This window comes from Hyaena hyaena, unplaced genomic scaffold, assembly GCF_003009895.1.
Source record: "Hyaena hyaena isolate Hyena2069 unplaced genomic scaffold, ASM300989v1 scaffold_382, whole genome shotgun sequence".
In the NCBI taxonomy this organism is placed as follows: domain Eukaryota; kingdom Metazoa; phylum Chordata; class Mammalia; order Carnivora; family Hyaenidae; genus Hyaena; species Hyaena hyaena.
In genome coordinates, this window is record NW_024081015.1 from 972,235 (window position 1) to 992,694 (window position 20,460).

General features: G+C 38.1%; 1 protein-coding gene across 3 annotated transcripts in view; it reads left to right on the forward strand.

Annotated features, from left to right (window-relative positions):
- RNF168 (ring finger protein 168) overlaps positions 1–16,869 on the forward strand; it is a 31,059-nt gene extending 14,190 nt beyond the window's left edge. For all 3 annotated transcript variants that reach the window (XM_039250877.1, XM_039250876.1, XM_039250878.1), the window contains exons 4-7: positions 2,306–2,485; positions 5,247–5,368; positions 11,876–11,957; positions 14,166–16,869. In XM_039250877.1, coding sequence (XP_039106808.1) covers positions 2,306–2,485; positions 5,247–5,368; positions 11,876–11,957; positions 14,166–15,101 — 1,320 coding nt within the window. In that variant the 3' untranslated portion in view covers positions 15,102–16,869. The remainder of the gene's footprint in view (positions 1–2,305; positions 2,486–5,246; positions 5,369–11,875; positions 11,958–14,165) is intronic.
- Positions 16,870–20,460: the final 3,591 nt, after the last annotated feature.

Below are 20,460 nucleotides of genomic sequence, written 5' to 3' on the forward strand. Positions count from 1 at the left end.
TGATATAATTAATTTTAATGTACTTTACAAAAGCTCTATTTTTTACATGTTTAAAATAGGTAGAAAGTAGTTTTATTTATATATAATTGCTACTCCTTTGTGATAGTGATTTTCTTTTCATTTCCCTTATATTTTTTAAAAAAATTTTATCTATTTATTGTGAGAGAGAGCACTAGCCTGTGCGCATAAGCTGGGGAGGGGCAGAGAAAGAGGGAGACAGAATCCCAAGCAGGCTCTAGGCCCTAAGCTGTCAGCGGAGAGCCTGATGCCAGGCTTGAACCCGTGAACTGGGAGATCATGATGTGAGCCAAAGTCAGACACTTAACTGAGCCACCCAGGCGCCCCCGAATGTGTAGAATATTAACATTCACCCAAACATAAAAATTACATTAGAAGTTACTCTCAGAGAGAATAACTCCCTCCTGTATCTTATCTACCCTGTGTCTGCCCACATTGTAGATAACTAATTTCATCGCAGGGTACTTTATCCTTCCTTTGGTGTCTTTTGTAAAGATAAACAGATGTATAAGTGTACTTGCTTATTAAATGCTGCATACTATGTATTTTCTAATTACAAATAGTACTGCAATACTGTGCATATATATATATGTTTTTTTTTTTTTAATTTTTTTTTTTTAATTTATTTCTAAGAGAGAGAGAGAGACAGCGTGAGCAGGGGAGGGTCAGAGAGAGAGGGAGTCACAGACTGAAACAGGCTCCAGGCTCTGAGCTGGCAGTCAGCACAGAGCCCGACGCGGGCCTCGAACCCACGAACCGCGAGATCATGACCTAAGCGAAAGTCGGATGCTTAACCGACTAAGCCACCCAGGCGCCCCTGTATTTTTTTTTTTTAATGTTTATTTTTGAGAGACAGACAGAGCATGAGGGAGGGAGGGGCAGAGAGAGGGAGACACAGAATCCGAAGCAAACTCCAGGTCCTGAGCTGTCAGTACAAAGCCTGACATGAGACTAAAACTCACAAACAGTGAGATCATGACCTGAGCCAAAGTCAGACACTTAACCAACTGAGCCACCCAGGTGCTCCTGTGCATGTATATTTTAATATTATTAGAAGTATATCTTCAAGGTAGATTTCTACCTGACATTGCCAGGTCAAAAGTTAAATGATCTATAGATTTGTTAGAACTGTCAAATTCTCCTTGATTGGCGTACCATTTTGCATTCCCAATGAGAGCACCTGTTTCGATAATACCCTTGACAACAGAGTATTATCAGGTTTTCTTTGGCTCAGGTCATGATCTCACAGTTTGTGAGTTTGAATCCCACATCAGGCTCTGTGTTGACAACTCAGAGTCTGGAGCCTGCTTCAGCTGTCTCCATCCCCCCCACCCCCCACCTTCTCTGCTCTCTCTCTCTCAAAAATAAATAAGCATTTAAAGTTTTAAAAAACAGCATACTGTCAGGCTTTTGAATTTTTGGCAGTCTGATGTGTGAGAATGATATTGGCATCGTTTTTGTTTTGTTTTGTTTTGTTTTGTTTTTTTTAAAGCTTTGTTAAGGTGGAATTTATCTATAGTAAGTTTCAATATAGGAAAATTTTCTAATTTTAGGTATACAGTTTGATAACTTTGCTTAGCTCAAAGTCACAAAGGTTTCTTTTGGAATTTGGTTTAGTTCGTATGTTTAGATGTATAATCCATTCAATTAGTTTTTGAGTATGACATGAGGTAGGGTTGAGATTCATTATTTTTCTTCTACAAATATTCTGTATTCTACCCCCATGTATTGTAACAAGCATCTTTTCCCCAGTAAATTATCTGTGAACCTTTTAGAATTTCAAGTAACCCCAAGTATAGGGTCTGTTTCCACCAGTGTCAGATTATGTTAGCTCCAGGCTTCAAGCCAGGAGGAGCAGTTTGTCTGATCATGTTCACTCTCCAGTTCCTTCGGTAGTTGCTTATCATGCCCAGGTTTTAAAGTCAGTTTTTGTTGGAGGATTTTCCCCCAGTGTTTTACTGTATCATTACTGGAAACTGGAAGTCCTATCTCAGTGTAGATTTAATTGTTATTTCTCTTATTATGAAAAAGATTATCTTTTCATGTAATTAGGGGACATTTTTATAATTTTTTATTTTTTTGGATGGAATGTCTGTCCCTGTCTTTTGCCATACTGTGAGCCTGGAACTTGCTCAAGATTCTCTCTCTCCCTCCTTCTCTCTGCCCCTCTCTCCAGCTCGCACTCTTCTCTCTCTAGAAAAGAAAAAAGAATTGCTTTTAAGAAAAGAGAAATATTGCAAGTATAATCAAAAGTTCAGAGAAATGTTCTTTATTAATTTTTTTTAAGGTGGAGGCAGAGCGACGAGCCAGTGAGGAAGAAGAAAACAAAGCCAGCGAAGCATACATACAGAGATTACTGGCAGAGGAAGAAGAGGAAGAAAAACAACAGGCAGAAAAAAGGCGAAGAGAGATGGAAGAACAACTAAAAAGTGATGAAGAACTAGCAAGAAAGCTAAGCATTAATATTGTAAGTTTTAGGAGAGTACTTTGAAGTACATTCCCATTGCTTTGCATGTTTTTCAAAGATCTGAGGAAGTGTTTCTGACATATTTGTTCTACTTAAAACAAAACACAATTTTTTTTGCTACATATTTGTTCTGATTGAAGTATACTTAAAATTTCCTAGCATGTTAGTAAATTCAGAACATATAGGAAAGCTTCGTCTCTCTCCTTCCACATCTGTATTCCCATTCCTCTTCCATTATATCAGTCTCTTTCCCCAAAGGTTAGCACTATTAACAGTTTATCATTTTTTCTTATTCACCTATAAAGGGTGTATCAAGCACACTTTTTTTCCTTGTCTTTTTTCACTTGATATGTCTTAGAGATTTTTTTTATGTAACTACACAGTTTTGTTTTGTTTTTTTTAATAATGTTTATTTATTTTTGGGAAAGAGGGACATAGAGCATGAGCAGGGAAGGGACAGAGAGAGAGGAGGACACAGAATCCGAAGCAGGCTCCAGGGTTTGAGCTGTCAGTACAGCGCCTGATGCAGGGCTTGAACTCATGAATCATGAGATCAGATCTGAGCCAAAGTCAGACACTTAACCAACTGAGCCACCCAGGCACCCCAGTGTAACTACAGAGTCTTATCTGATTCTTTTTTTTTTTTTTTTAATGTTTTATTTATTTCTGGGAGAGAGAGAGACAGCGTGAGCATGGGAGGGTCAGAGAGAGAGGGAGACACAGAATCTGAAGCAGGCTCCAGGCTCTGAGCTGGCAGTCAGCACAGAGCCTGACGCGGGGCTCGAACCCACGAAACGCAAGATCATGACCTAAGCGAAAGTCGGACGCTTAACCGACTAAGCCACCCAGGCGCCCCTATCTGATTCTTTTTTTAAGAGTAGCATAATAATCCATTGTATGGATGTAAATCACTCTTTGGAAGTCAAGCACATTAAAGCTTTAAGTAATACAGTAGACCTTAGACCTGAATTTTACTACCTTGCTGTAGTTAAATTATTGCCTCAGGAAAAATGAATGGAAGAAGGGGTGATAAAACCATACTGTAAGACCTGAGGGTACAGTGAGACCTAGTGACGTGAAAGAACCTGGCAGAATTTATTTGGGGTTCTTTTAAAATACAAATTCCCATATCTTTTCTAAATCTACTGAATCAGAATCTCTTGGGATAAGATTTAGGGAATGCCATTCCCAGAGGCATCTAGGGAAGCTGAATGTGCATTTGGGTGTGAGAGCCTCTAAAAACAATTCCTCTGCTTTCAAACAAATATCCTAAAATATAATTACCAAAATGAAGTATATCCAGAATTGGGATTTTTTTTTTTAGAGGCCTTCTGTTCATGATAATGTTATATTTTATTTTTTAAATGTTTATTTTTGAGAGAAAGAGTGTGAGTGGAGGAGGGTGGGGAGGTGGAGGACAGGATCTGAAGCAGGTTCTACTCTGACAGCAGTGCGCCCAATGCAGGGCTCAAATTCAGCCAAAGTCAGACACTTAACCTGACTGAGTCACCGAGGTGGTCCATTAGTATATCTAAGTTTTAGATTATATACCCTTTTTAATATATTTCTTCTTTTAAAATTTTAGTAGAATAGTTTTTTGCTTTTTTAAAAATTTTTTAATGTTTTATTTATTTTTGACAGAGAGAGAGAGACAGCGCAAGCAGGGGAGGGTCAGAGAGAGAGGGAGATACAGAATCCGAAACAGGCTCCAGGCTCTGAGCTGGCTGTCAGCACAGAGCCCCATGCGGGGCTCAAACCCACGAACCCGTGAGATCATGACCTGAGCTGAAGTCGTACGCTTAACCCACTGAGCCACCCAGGCGCCCCAGAATAGTTTTGAAAAAGTACATAATTAGGAAATTAAATAAAAGACACTGACCAGTAGAATAACAGATGAGATAGGTAAGAAAATACATCAAAGAGGAGAATCTGGGATTATCTTTACCTATCTTTTAAGAATCTTATTCTGATCCTTCTTGTTATTAATAGAGATTATAAGAGTAGAACCATTGATATTTTAGAAGAATTCTTGGAGCGGCTGGGGTGCTCAGTTGGTTAAGCATCCAACTTTGGCTCCGGTCATGAGGTCATGATCTCATGGTTTTTAGGTTTGAGCCCCACACTAGGCTCTGCTGACAGCTCACAGCCTGGAGCCAGCTTTGGATTCTGTCTCCCTCTCTCTCTGTCCCTCCCCTGCTCATGCTCTGTCCCTCCATCTCAAAAATAAATAAACATTTAAAAAAGAAGAATTCTTGGGTTTACTTGAGAAAGTTTGGTGGTCCAAAACCAAATGTATATCACCACCAATTTTATTAATTTTTCCAGTAGTGTAGTAAGAAATTTATGAGACCGGTAATAGCAAGTAAATATTTATGATATTGGTATGTTCTTAAATCCCCCAATTAAATTATCTTCACATAAAATTAACTTTTATTCCAGGCATATCCACATTTTTTTCCTGTAGATTAAGGTAGTTATAATTACATGAAGCTATTCATTAGAAAAATGAATATTAGTAACATCATACCCTTTGTGCTCTTAATGTAGAATAAAAATGCAATTAATGCAGACCAACTTCGATGGATTGAATCTTATTTATACTAATTTTTGCATGTCACTATTATTCAAAGGATGTGTAGAATTTAAATGTGAGCATAATTCCTGAAAAATTCTATGGTAGAGTCTGAATTAGTCAAAATAATAACTTACTTTATTATAATTTTTTAAAATAACGTCTGTTATCCTTTTTCTCTTGTTGAAGAACAATTTCTGTGACGGAAGCGTTTTGGCTTCTCCCTTGAATTCTAGAAAATCTGATACAGTCACAACCAAGTCCCAAAAGAAAAGTAAGAACAAACAAACAAACACTGGAGATATTCAGAAGTAAGTAAACATGACTATTTATCAGCTACTTATTGATCAACTTACTGTATACTGGTGTTTTTGTTCATATAGTCCACTGATAAACAAAATCCAGTCCATCAACTCTGTGTGAAATCTCTCCAAATGGTCTGAGATTGATGTAAAGTGAAAATAAGGGTGCTACTCACATAGCTTAGACACCTGGCTAGCATAAAGAGAGATATGAAGTCTTTTTATCTTGATTCCTCAGGATTTTCATGTTCCCATTTTCTCAAAATTAACCAGTTGGATTCCCTTTTTCTCCTGGTTTAGATTCAGATGAGAAAGGCTGGTCTCATATAAGGTTATCCTCACTGAAGGAGGTTATAACTTGGCATCTAGGCCATTCCCCTATCCTCTTTTCCCTAGTCTGTACATTATATTTCTTCTCTACTATACAAAAAGTACGAGTCAGATAGTCAGTAGTAGAGTGATTTAGTCTCCCCATAATGCCCCTCCAGCAGCAGGTAGTGTTGGTGATTTTATGAGGATATAAGCTTTCCCATAGTAATTAACAATTAGAAGAGTTTAAGAACCACAGTCTATACATTAAAAATAGGGGCACCTGTGTAGTTCAGTTGGTAGAGCATGCAACTCTGTTTTGTTTAGTATTTGTTTTTGGAGCACCTGGGTGGCTCAGTTGGTTGAGTGTCCGACTTCAGCTCTGGTCATGATCTCATGGTTCGTGGGTTTGAGCCCTGTGTCGGGCTCTGTGCTGACAGCTAGCTCAGAGCCTGGAGCCTGTTTAAGATTCTTTGTCCACCCCCCGCTCACGTTCTGTCTCTGTCTCTCTCTCAAAAATGAATAAGCATTAAAAAAAATTGAAAAAGAAAAAAGTATTTGTTTTTGAGGGAGAGACAGAGAGTGAGCAGGGAAGGGGCAGATAGACAGAGGGAGACACAGGACCTGAAGCAGGCTCCAGGCTCTGAGCTGTCAGCACAGAGCCCAATGTAGGGTTCAAACTCACAAACTGAGATCATGAACTGAGCCGAAGTCAGACGCTTAACCCACTGAGCCACCCAGGTGCCCCTAGAATATGTAAAGAATTCTTATAATTTAACAAAAGACATTCCAGTTTCAAAATGAGCAAAGGATATGAAATAGACATTTCTCCAATGATGTGCATATGGCCAAGACGCACATGAAAATATGCCCAATATCATAAGTCATGCAGATCAAACTACAATGAGATACCATTTCACATCCACTAGAATATCTATAATCCAAAAGAAAATAGCAAGTGTTGGCAAGGATTGGAGAAACTGTAACCTTGTACATTACTGGTGGGTATATAAAATGGTGCAATTTGGCAGTTCCTCAGAAAATTAAACAGAATTACCATATGTCCTAGCAATTCCACCTCTACCCAAGTAGAAAATGGGAATTTAAACAAATACTTACAAATGTTTGGGTCAGTACTTCAAACATCCAAAGGATGGAAACAACACAAATGTCCATTGAAGGATGAATGGATAAACAAAATGTATAATCCATGCAGTGGAATATTATTCAGCCCTAAAAAGGAGTGACATACTGATAGATGCTGTTAACATGAATGAACCTCAGAAACATGCTAAATGAAAGAAGCCAGACAAAGAGAGCTGCCTGTTAACATGATTTTATTTATATGAAATAGCTAGAGTAGGTATATCTGTAGAGACAGAAAGCAGGTTAGTAGTTACCAGGGGCTGGGGAAAGGTGGGAATGAGGAGTTACTGCTTAGCATATACATGGTTTCCTTTGGGATGATGAAAATGTTTTGGCACTAAATAGAGGTGATGGTTGAAGTTTTGTGAACATACTAAAACGCTACTGAATTGTACACTTTTTTTTTTTTTTTTTTTTAAATTCTGAGAGAGAGAGGCAGCACGAGCAGGGGAGGGTCAGAGAGAGAGGGAGACACAGAATCTAAAACAGGCTCCAGGCTCTGAGCTAGCTGTCAGCACAGAGCCCGACACGGGGCTTGAACCCATGAACTGTGAGATCATGACCTGAGCCAAAGTCAGAAGCTTAACCGACTAAGCCACCCAGGCGCCCCTGAATTGTACAGTTTTAAAGTGGTTAATTTTAGCGACACCTGGGTAGCTCATTCAGTTGGGTATCTAACTTTGGCTCAGGTCATGATCTCGCAGTTTGTGGGTTCAAGGCCCACATCAGGCTCTCAGTTGCCCGCACAAAGCCTGGTTCGGATCCTCTGTCTCCTCTCTCTCTGCCCCACCCCTGCTTGTGCGTGCTCTCTTTCTCTCTCAAATAAACATTAAAAAATAAGTAAATTACCATTGTGGATTAAAAAAAAAAAAGCCATTTTTATTAGAGGTGGAATATAGAAAATTCATTGAAAATCCAAGAGTTCAGAGATACATTTTTAAATTTAATGAGTTTGGGGGCGCCTGGGTGGCTTAGTCAGTTAAGCGTCCGACTTTCGCTTAGGTCATGATCACACAGTTAGTGGGTTCGAGCCCCGAGTCGGGCTCTGTGCTGACTGCCAGCTCAGAGCCTGGAGCCTGTTTCAGTCTGTGACTCCTTCTCTCTCTGACCCTCCCCTGCTCATGCTGTCTCTCTCTCTCTCTATCTCCTAGAAATAAATAAAACATTTAAAAAATAAATAAATAAATAAAATAAAATAAATGAGTTTGGGACGCCTGGTGGCCCAGTTGGTTAACCATCTGACTCTAAAAATTTATATGGAAGAGAAAGGACTTTCAGGTGCCACTAAAGAGAAATAAAATGTGTGGTGAAGAGTTGGATGCTTTAAATTTATAAGTAAATATGTGTGATATTTGCACAAGAATAGATGAACAAAATGATTAAGGCAGGGTAATGGCCTTAGTGTAGAAATACAACAATTTTATGGTGCCTTCATGATGTTATTGGTGTTTTTAAAATATACCCACAAATTCTTTGATACTCATTCCCTTCCCCTTGAATGTGGGCTGGACTTAAGTATACAAATAGAATTATTCGAGGGGACATTGTATATTTTGGAGACTAAATCCTGAAAGGCACTGTGACTTTTCTCTTTTTTGGAGTACCTGCTCTGGGAAGGTTAGCTGCCCTGTTGTGAGCAGCCCTATGGAGAGGCCCACCTGGTAGGAACTAAGGCCTTCTGCCAACAGCCAATAGCAAAATGGGACTTATAGAATAGCCTTTGTGAGTGAGCCTTCTTGGAAGGTGATCCTTTAAGCCCCAATAAAGCCTTCAAATGACTAACATCTTCACTAGACCCTAGTGAGAGATCCTGAGCTCAAACCACCCAACTAAGCTGCTCTTGGATTCCTGACTCTCAGAAACTGTGAGATAATGTTGTTTTAAGCCACTAAGTTTTGGGATACTTTGGGTAGCTAATACAGTAGTAGTCGTTTTAATCAGTGGGAAAAAGATGAATTTGTCAGTAAATGTCACAGGGACAATTGATTATACAAGGAAAAAATGAGCTTGGACCTCTATTCATACTATGTATAAAAATTAAGGTGAATTAAAGGTCTATTAAAAAGGCAGACAATAAATCTTTAAGAAGATAATGAAGCAGATTATCTTTGGGGAAGGCTATTGTAAAGAACAAAACAGATTATAAGATTAAGAATGTCTTTATCAAAATACCTTTAGAGAATAAAATGATACTCTTCTGTCTTTTAAGAAGAAATTTTAGGGGCGTCTGGGTGGCTCATTTGGTTGAGCGTCTGACTTTAGCTCAGGTCATGATCTCACAGTTCGTGGACTCGAGCCCCGCGTCAGGCTCTGTGCTGACAGCTAGCTCAGAGTCTGGAGCCTGTTTCAAATTCTGTGTCTCCCTCTCTCTCTGACCCCTCCCCTGCTTATGCTGTCTCTCTCTCAGAAATAAATAAAAAACATTAAAGAAAAAAAAATTTTTTAAGAAAAGAAATTTTAACATACTTAACTGAAAAAAAAGACTGTGCTGTTAAAGAAATACCCACCTATAAGGAAGAGAAAGATCAGTAGAAAGAGAGACAAAAAATTTTGACTTTATAGAAAATGAAACCTTGAAAGTTAATAAATATTTGAGAAGAAGGAAACACAAAGTCACAATGAGGTGGCATTTCATACTCATCCTACTGGAAAAATTAATCTCTCTGGCAATATAAAGTGCTATAGATACTAAGGAACAGTTATGTTTAGTGGGAATGTAAAAGGTTGATACCCTAGGACTCTGGGGTGCAGACACTAAAGAAATCCCTGAAGAGGGGCGCCTGGGTGGCTCAGTTAGTTGAGCATCCCAACTTGCTTCTTAGTTCACCATCTCACAATTAGTGAATTCTGGCCCCGCATCGGGCTCTGTTCTGTCAACATTAGAGTCTGCTTCAGACCCCCATTCCCCCCCTCTCTCTGCCCCTCCACTCATTTTCTCTCTCTCTCTCTCTCTCTCACTCTTCCTCCCCGCCCCCTCCCTCTCTCTTCCTCCCTCCCTCTCTTTCTCTCTCTCAAAATAAATGAACTTTAAAAAAAAAATTAAAAAAAAAAAAAGAAAGAAACCCTAGAAGACATGTGCAGGAATGTTCCCAGCAGTACTATTTGTAACAGCAAAAAGTAGAAGCACCCAGATGTCCAAAAGTAGAACTGAATACTGTCCAACAGTCAGAATGAATCCAGCAGAGGACAACAAGCATGAGTCAGGAAAATGGGTGAGGAAAAAAATTGGTGAATGCATGTAATATGATTCCATAGATGTAAAGTTCAAAATCATGCAGAACTGAGCAGTACATGTTTAGGGATACAAATGTGTGGTAAAACTATTTTTTTTTTAATGTTTCTTATTTTATTTCTGAGAGAGAGAGAGCATGAGCAGGGAAGGGTCAGAGAGAGAGGGAGATACAGAAACTGAAACAGGCTCCAGGCTCTGAGCTGACTGTCAGCACGGAGCCCAACAAGACGCTTGAACCCACGAACTGTGAGATCATGACCTGAGCTGAAGTTAGATACTCAACTGACTGAGCTACCCAGGTGCCCCTCTGTTTACTTTTTTAGAATGAGCACATATTCATACATTATTCATACTATAAAGAATATTCAGGACAAGCTCATAAATCTTTCCTGATCATGTTGAATAAGTATCTGGTCACATTTTGTTCTCTGCTTATGGATTTCAAAAAAAGGATTATGCTATAATAAATCTATCTTGGTAACTAATATCTAATATTGGCAGAAGAGTTTCTTCAGCTTTGAGACACAAAATTAAAATCAGACTAAACTGGGCTCCTGTTTTATCAGTTGAAAAGGTAGTTCTTGTACTTACAAGTTTGCAGAGTATTTAGAATGATTCAACTAAATATATGGTCTAGATATTCTAGTTTAGAAGGAATGTTATTTGTTCTTTATATGAGATCTTTGCCTAGATTTTATTTTATTGTTTCGCATACTATTCATGGTGTTTTGAACACTATGGAACTCATGGTTTTACATACTATTTGCAGTCAGACATTTTTCCATTGTTTTCTTTAACTATAAAAACAATAGCTAGCTACTCTTTGAAAATCACCTGATATTACTTCCATTGCTTGAAGACTGCCAACATTTTAGGAGATTTGAAGCAAGTTGTATATGTATTTTTTTTTTTTTAGTTTTAAAAATATACTTAACTTTCTCATAACCTGTCCTTTTATTCCCATTTCTTTTACAGCATTTTTCATCATATTACAGACTTCATGTTTTCAGTGGCAAACAGCCTATTAATGATGCTTAGAAATTTAGAAATATACTCTTATAACGGATACATTGATAGATTTGTATTTTTGTAGGCATAGTTTATATAAAATGTGTATCTAACAAAATCTTTATCTCAGAATAGTAAAGAATCTAATCATGGATACTTTCTCAATAGTAGCCCTTAGCAGTGTAGTAAATGGGCCCCTGAGTAGCTCAGTTGGTTAAGTGTCCGACTTCAGCTCAGGTCATGATCTCGTGGTTCACAGGTTCAAACTCCACATCGGGCTCTGTGCTGACAGCTCAGAGCCTGGAGTCTGCTTCAGATCTGTGTGAGTCTCTCTCTCTCTCTGCCTCACCCCTTCTCACATTCTGTTTGTCTGTCTGTCTCTCAAATAAGTAAACTTTTTTTTTTAATGTAGTAAACAGCCAGAATTTCTGGCATTAAAAAGAAACTAACATATTCTTTCTCCTGATTTAAAATTTCATTTCCACCACTTTTGGGAAGACTATATAGTTTTGAGTTGTTTTGATGCTGTCTACCTTTTGAATTTCTTTTGAGAATTAAGAAATGTTTGGATTTTACTTCCTTTCCTGCTATTTTTCACTAAACTATCAATACTCGGCCTTTTAAGTTTTGCTTTGGAGTTAGGCCAAAATACCTGAGACAAGGAAATGGACTACACTCTTTCTGATAAATCAGCCAAGCAGCAAACAGACAACCTTCACATAAATAGCTATGTGACATATTATATTAGTTACATACCACTTGTCTGTCAAAGCATTCAAACTTTGGTAAACATTGTTTGTTTGTTTGTTTGTTTTGTTAAGGTATTTGTCACCTAAATCTCAATTTGGGTCAGCATCACAATCTGAAGTTGTACAAGAAAGCAGGAAAAGCTCCATGTCCAAGGTATGTGGATACTAAAGATATCCTTAGTTTGGCAAGTTTACTAATGCTATAGATTGCTAATACTTGTAGTTTCCTTTTTTTTTTTTTTCTTAAATCACTGTTGTATATGGAACCCCCTTTCTTAGTCATCTTATGCTCACCTATACTAGGAGTCAGCAACCTTCTCTAAAGATGCAATTCACCAATAAGGTCATTTTTACCGTCAGCTATGTGGCCTAGTAACACAGGTAACATTACACATTTATCAAGTTTCTAGGGGAAAAAAGTAAACTGACACCATGGTTGATTTCCTACAGAGAAGTTTTATTAACACTTTATTAAGAGGCTCCTAAAATTTTTTAAGCTCACCTATCATTTAATTGGCATTTACCATGTGCCAGATAATGTATGTATTATTTTCTTCAATCTCCATCACAAGCACCAGCTCTATAAGGTAAGTATTTATTCTTGTGCCCATTTTATAGTTAAGAAAACCAAGGCACACAGAAATATGAGACTTGCACTAAGTCCCTTAAGTAGAGATGATATAGAGGGAGGATTTAGGTCCACATGATCTGGCTCATAATGGAACTAAGGATGGAAGAGGCATTTCAAGGTGGGGCTATTTTTCCTACCCTGGTGTTCATATTCACAGCAAAACTAGGTAAACAACCTGGAACTTGTCTAGTCCAACCACATTGGTTCATAAGAAATGCTGTAAGGAATGATCAATGCAAAGCAGAACAGGTAAAAGAAAGATTTAAAGTCAAAACTAATCCTAGGTCCTTACTTACCTAAGACCTGTAAGTGAAAAGAAATATACTGGCAGAAGCAAAGTTCTTAACCTAATAAGGTCTACAGTTAGAATCCAGGAAGTACATATGAAGCTCAGTGGAAGAAAAGGTTTATCTTTATTTTCACCTAACCTGTCATTCCTTTAATTATGACCGTATACTGCAAACCATAATACTGTTAGCAAAAGCTGTACCTTTGATCATCAGTGGAAAGGTCAAGTTTTTATCATGTTATGTCTGTGGCAGGTCTCTTGAAATATTGTTATTCATCCCTCGTTCAGTATTACAAGTTCTTAGACTTGTCACTAGATCTTATTATTTAATGTATTAATGGGGACACATTATTACATAAGAAATTAAAACATTTTTAATAATTGTGTTGCAATCTAGGTTGTTCCCTTTGTAATCCTATGTGTTTATTTTTATACTGAAAAATATTCAGTAGATGTCTGTAAGCTTTACCAAAATACTGAAAGGTAGAGAGTCCATGGCACAAAGAGGGGCTAAAAATCTCTGGACTAGAGAAAGTTTGTAAGGTGAAAGAGAGGTCAGGTCCTAGTGCCAGTTTATTGGCCATATAAACAATCCAGTTTGTGCATTTTAATCTGTAGGTATTCATGGGAGTGAAAATGAAGAAATGTCTTAAATTAGCACACAGAATAAAAATACTATTTAAAAATTTTTTTTTAAGTTTTTATTTATTTTGAGAGAGAGAACTCATTTACACAAGCAGGGAAGAGGCAGATAGGGAGAGAGAGAATGCCAAGCTGGCCCAGTGCTGTCAGTGCAGAGCCCAATGCAGGGCTCAGTCTCAGAAACTGTTGAGATCATGACCTGAGCCAAAGTCATAGTTGGACGTTTAACTGACTGAGCCACCTAGGCACCCCCACAATACAAATACTATTAAGAATTAATATGTTATTATTAGTAATGCTATCATTTCTTTTTTTAAGAGTGGGTACAAGCAGAGGAGAAGGGCAAAGAGAGATGGAGAGACGCTTTCTTTTTTTTAAGTTTGTTTATTTTGACAGACAGAGAGTGAGCAGGGGAGGGGCAGACAGAGGGAGAGAAAGTCCCAAGCAGGCTCTGCACCATCAGCATGGAACCTGATGAGGGGCTTGAACCCAGAAACCGTGAGATCATGATCTGAGCCAAATTAGAGTCAGACACTTAACCAACTGAGCCACCCAGGTGCCCCAGGAGAATCTTAAGGAGGCTCCATGCTCAGAGATCCTGACATGGGGCTCAATCCCATGACCCTGGGATCATGACTTGAGCTGAAATCAAGAATTGGACGCTCAACTGACTGAGCCACCCAGGCACCCCTAATGCTAACTATCTTATAGTTACAATTCAGCTAGAGTATCGGTATAGAGTTCTAAATTATGACTTGATGTTTTCCCCTGGTTCACTCAGTCTTCTTTGTTTTCTACAGGAAACTGATGGTACTGTTGTAAATAGTCCTACAGGGCAAGATACAGAAATTGAAGAAGATATGCCAACACTTTCTCCGCAAATACGCATGGACACTCCGGAACAAGGTGCAAAGTCTTCAGTCGAGTCACCTATGCCTCAGTTATATGCCAGTGGTAGAGAGTGGTGTCTTGAAGCAAAAGTCAAAATGAGACCAAGCAATCATGATAAAGAGTTATGTGTCCTAAATCATGAGGGACGTGAAGCCAGAGTTCCCTGCTCTGGAGAAACAGAGAACACATGCAGTATATCAGGTATGACACAGATAATTGAAAGTAACACAGTTGAGACAGAAAATGAAGAGTCTTGCCTACAGATCAGTGAAGATACTTCCAAAAGAAAAAACCAGGAATCTTCGTTTGAAGCAGTCAGGGATCCATGCATTTCTGCAAAAAGGAGGAAAATGTTCCCCAAAGCTTCCTCAGACCAAGAGGAAACAGAAATCAACTTTACCCAAAAACTGATAGATTTGGAACGCTTACTTTTTGAGAGACATAAACAGGAAGAACAGGACAGGTTGTTAGCAGTACAGCTTCAGAAAGAAGTTGATAAAGAACAAATGAAGCCAAACCGGCAGAAAGGATCCCCAGATGAGTATCAGTTACGTCCTACGTCTTCACCACCAGACAAGTTGCTAAGTGGACAGAGGAAGAATTCCAAAGATAGGAACTTCAAAAGACAGACTGATACAGAGCATTCAAAATCTCGGAGAGGCTCAAAAAATGAAAACTGGCAACCATCTTTTAAGATCCAGTTGAAACATTCAGTCAGTGTTAATGGGAGAAAGATGCCAAATTCTTCGAGAGATAATTGTAATGTATCTAAAAATGCTTGTTCCCTACAGCCTAGTAAGTCACAGAAAAGTATTTTTCAGATGTTTCAGAGGTATACAAAGTAATACGTGGGCAAAGGGAGTGTTTCATAATCTAGTAAAGCTGGATTGTGAAGCTCACTTTTCTATCATAGAATCTTTAAAATTTTTTTCATTAATTCTGCTCTGTGGTCACACTCATTGTCCTTAATTAAAGGACTGGTGATTACAAGGGAGAAATATATAAATGTGTTTCTGCCAAACTCAGTGGTAAGCAGGAGTCCCAGTCCTTTCCTTTTTTAATAACTGTGATGTACTGTTTGACAGTCCTTATGGATATAAAAATGCCTTGGCGAACTCCCAAGAAATCTTCAAGTGCCATTCTCTTTCCAAAAAATGCATGTTTTATGGCCTTTGCTTCCTTCCCTTTTTGTCCTAACTAGTAATCAAAGCAAGATTATACTATACCAAGTAGTTAGGAGCCCAGGCAGGGTGAGTTTTCTTACTACTTTCCCATTTATTTGCAGAGTACATGACATGCATCTTCCATAACACTAATGTAATCTAGTTTTCATCTCCATTTTAGTTATTTTAAGCATTGTAGCATTTTCTTCAATTTAAATGGTTTATGATCAGTGTGAAATCAGAAAAATCAGAGTGTCCTGGAAAGTTAGGAATTAGTTGACAAAGGAAACTAGACTCTTGTTGCAAAAGGAGTTAAGAGTTGGGTTGAGGCTCAGTGGGATGGATTGACAATTTGGAAACCCTGGAACTGAGGGAATAGTTAGAAACGGAGTTCAGGATGGAGTAGCAGATGAGGTTTGGCAGAGGATTCCCCGTCCTCCTTTCTTTGCTAGGTGACATGGAAAACATTTGGCTTTAGGCTTTTCACACCATAGTATCTGGTGTCAAAATCAAAATCAGTTACTAAATTGCCTGAAATTTGGGGAGTTCACATTTCTATTATTCTGCTATTCCAGGAAAAAAATGGAAATTTAGGAGAGTTAAATATCAGTATCTCATATTATGGGACCTGAGACATAACCATGTGTTTATTTCCTTATTTTATCAGTTGTATTGATACTTTTATTTGTGTGTATGGATAGAAAAAGTCATGCTTGAGTTTTGCCATCTTACCCCTGAAAGTTAAATCAGAAGGCAGTGATTTCATTTTGTGAAATTTAATTTAGAGACGTAATTGCTTGTTTATTAATATGAACAACTTTAAGCAAATAACAGTTTAAACAGCAATTCTGCTCATCTCTAGTTATCCATCCTTTTAAAATAAAAGTATAATAAAATGTCCTAGAGCTAATTCTAGGTTAAATTTGTCAGTATTTTTATCTTTATTATTTTTCCCTCCAAATTTTGTAACTTAAATTCTGTTAATCTTTGCATACTTGGTGGCATCTATTTCAGTATTGATTGGGTAATTACGGGGAAGAGTTCTGATGCTAGTTTAAAATTTAGTTTGCCCTTTCTCAGAAAAAGAATGATTGCCCTCTGAGTAATGATTGTGCTGAAATGAAGTCTAGTGAGAAGCTAACCAGATTTCTCTAAAATAGACTAAAATCTGTTTTCATCAAACCAGTATTTTTCTAAGAGCAATTTCACTTTACATTTTAGGGTAGATAACTCTTGGAACTCCTTAAAAATTATATAATTAAATTTTCCTAGAATAGTCCATGACCGAGAAGGGAAATAGTGTGACATCTTCAGGATTTATACATTTAACCACTTATTTGTCTGTGAAGTAGTCTTCCTGACCTTAAGGTAAATTTTAATTTATTAGTTTTTTGGACAGTCTGACCTTATATGCCTTTTTGTTAGAAATTAATAAATATTTTGAATCAGTCATTAGAGTGTATTGCTACTTCTCTCCTTTTTGTGGAAGGGACATGGGACTGATTAACTTCTCAAGGAGCACTAGGACCACAGAGGTGGAGAATCTGAACATTAAAATAATAAAAATAAAATTGGACTATTATGTATATTTTACCACTATTAAAAAATAAAAATTAACTATATAAAAATGGAAAGCTCTGCATAACTAAGACTATTACCATAATGAAGAATTGAAAAACATGACAGACTGGGGAAGAAATAGATGCAGTTCAGCACAAAGAGCTCCATTTACTTTATATGAAGTGTCTGCCAATATATTTTGAAAGTGACTAATACCTCAAAAGGAAAATTAGAAATGCTCCCAAGAAACATAGTTCCCAGGAAAGGAAATACAGATGGCTCTTAAATATGTGAAATGCATAACATCACTTACATTAATGTTCATACACTTTTATTTTTCCACCCTTCAAATTAGCTAAGATAAGGTGCTTTTTCATTTTGTTTTTGTGTATGTATGTGTGCTTTTTAAATCTTGACAGGGATAGACAGTCGTATCTATTGTTTGGTATCAGTAGAAACTTTAAAATCCCACTTCTGAACTTAGCAATTCAACCTCTAGGAATTTCCTAAAACTATCTTCACATGTGTGTAGAATGACATGTACAAAACATTTCTGTATGGCATTGTTTATAATAATAAGCTAGAAACAGACTTAATGTTACATCAATAGATACTAAATAAATGATGGTACAAAGAAATACTATATGCAATTAACAGCAACAACAAAATCACTTTACTGATATGAAAAGATATATGCATGTATTTGCATAAAATGTCTAGAAAGAGAAGGAGTAATGTCGCCAGCATCTCCCATGCCACCTGGGTGGCTGGGGATAGGGATGGAAGAATAACTTTTCACTCTGTTCTTTTATACTTTTTGATCAGTCATATTGAATATATCACCTAATCAAAATTTAAATGTTATTAAAATATTGCAAGATGGGGCACCTGGCTGGCTCAGTTGGAAGAGCATGCAACTCTTGATCTTGGGGTTGTGAGTTTGAGCCCCACCTTGGATTGTAGAAATTACTAAAAAATAAATAAAAAATACATTGCAAGCAAGATAAAGAAAATTTACTCATGTCAGCCTGCACTACTGTAAATGGTCTTTTTTGCCTTTAAATTTTAAAAATTATAATTCAGGAAGATTTTTCCAGTTTGGAAAAAATACAGCATTGTGAGTGAATTTGAATGTATTTAGCTTTAAGGTACTATTTTTAAATTATTTGAAAAGCAAGACTTAATGCTTTCCAGGTAACATTGCATGCAACAGACCTATAATCCTGCTGAGAGCAATGAGAAAAGCCAGGTAAAACCGGAAAGGGATACCAGGGTGGCTCAATTGTTTTAAGTGTCAGTTAAGCATCTGACTCTTGATTTCAGCTCAGGTCATGATCTCAGTGTGAGATCAAGCCCCGAGTCAGGCTCTGCTCTGACAGCATGGTGCCTGCTTGGGATTCTCTCCCTCTCTCTCTGCCCTTAACCCATTCACTCGTGCACAAAGCTTGCAGTCTCTCTCTCTCAAAATAAACATGAAAAAAAAATTAAAAGTGTAAAATTGCCTACTCTTTGAAATGTGTCAGAGCTATTGAAACAATGAGGGCTAAATTCGGTGCTAAGATTCTAGAGGAAGACTTACGAGAAGTGAACTGATATTTACAACCCGAAAGTGGTTTTGCTGGTCGCACGTGCCTGTTTTGGGTACAGGACAAGAATCAGGGCTGGTGCTGGTGAACCAAAACTGGCAGAGCTCTTCTGATGAAGCTGGAATGAGGAGGATATTGGAGACCCGAAAGGCCAGCTTTCCCACCAAGGTGTAATTGCAGAATTTTGAAACTGCTTGGGGCAGACGCTACAAGGCTGAAAACCCCTGAAAAGCAGAGAATTGTCATCAGGCTCACACTGCTGATGAGACAAGAAAAGCATTCATGACCAACCGGGGGAAGGAAGCCTGTTAAACAGGAAGGAAGCCAGGACATCAACTGGAAGCTGTAGCACAGGAATCTGGTAAAGTGCATCCCTGGGGCCAAATCTGCAACCTCTTGTTTTTAGGGCCTGTGGGCTAAGAATGGTTTTAAATGGCTTTTAGATTTCTTAGTTCACAAATATTTAATCCATAAGGAATTTAACCATGGGGCTAGTAATTTGTGCCTGTTTTGGACTATGAAAACAAAGACATGTATAGTGCAGGAAAGAAGGAAGAAAAAGAATTCCTTTCTTAATTTGGTCTCTACCTATATGACCTTAGGTAAACTACTTACATTTCATTATCTCACTTTTTAAATTTCTGTATGGGAATCATAATGTAACTAACCTAGTGCTATCAAGAGGTATGCATCTGGTGCAGGCCTTGACTCAAAAAAGAACCAGAATAAGTGATGGTTCCTTTCCCCTGGCTATTATTCTCTGGCCACTTCCTGGAAGGATCTCACTTCACACAGTGACTTCATGCTCCCCTAAATCTCCAAATGTGGCATCCAATAAATTTCAATTCTCTTCTGTCTACTGATGAAGGCTCCCTCCACTCATCTTTCCTCTGCCAGGCATGTCTGTGGCTCCCTGCATCACAAGAGACCCCTGCCCACACATCCCCCTCTGCGACAGCTCTCAGGTCACAAGAGACCTTGGCCCCAGAGGAAATTAATTCTTAGAAATCCTAAGTGGCTTCCACAAATGCCTATACTAATTCACAGTTGGTGTGTATAGAGGTGTGAGAAACACTAAACATTTTGAGATTAAAAAGATGGGAGTTAAGCCACTGCTGTATGTTTACCCATTTCTTATTCCTGGCATAAAGATCTTAATAAACAATTATGACTTTAAATTTTGAGTCTGACTTGTTTTTTTCCACATTTTGCCTTGTGTTGGCAAGACTTGGAGCAACTTGAACCTTGAGTTCAACTGAGGGGACTACATTTTACTGACTACATTTCTCTTCAATGTGGCTTTTGTAGCTCCAGGCTGTCCAATATTAGGCTCTTGTCCCTGGAACTTGTTCAATTCAGAAGGCTTTCAGTTGGAAGTCATTCACTGAGTGTCCATTTTTTTTTTTTTTTTAATCTTTCCACTCCGTCTCTTTAGGTCCCATAAGAAGTTTGGGTGTCTGTTTTTTACTGCAGTTTAGACTGACGTGCCACGGGCTTCCTGAAGATGAGAACCCACCCCACTCCCTTTTCAGTTTATACTAGAATGTGTAGTGTATTGATCAGGGTCCAGTTAAGAAAACAAAAACCACAATCAATACTTCAGCAGAGAGTATACAGTGTAGGGAATTGGTTAGACAGGTGCAGGAGCAAAGGGGAACACTGAGGTAACTCAGAGATGATAACTGCAGGAAGTGGCTGCACCTTCAAAGCTGGGAAACAAAAGGGAAGGGTTTCAGTTACTAGAATGAGGCGCTTAGGAGGTGGAGGAGGGCTGACGGTACAGAACTGGTGTTTAGAGCTCTGAGAGACCACTCTCAGATGCTGCTAGTGCTGTGAAAGGGTCTAGTGAGTCTAGTTCTAGAAAAGTTTAAAGAATTTGGTAGCTGGAGTCAACT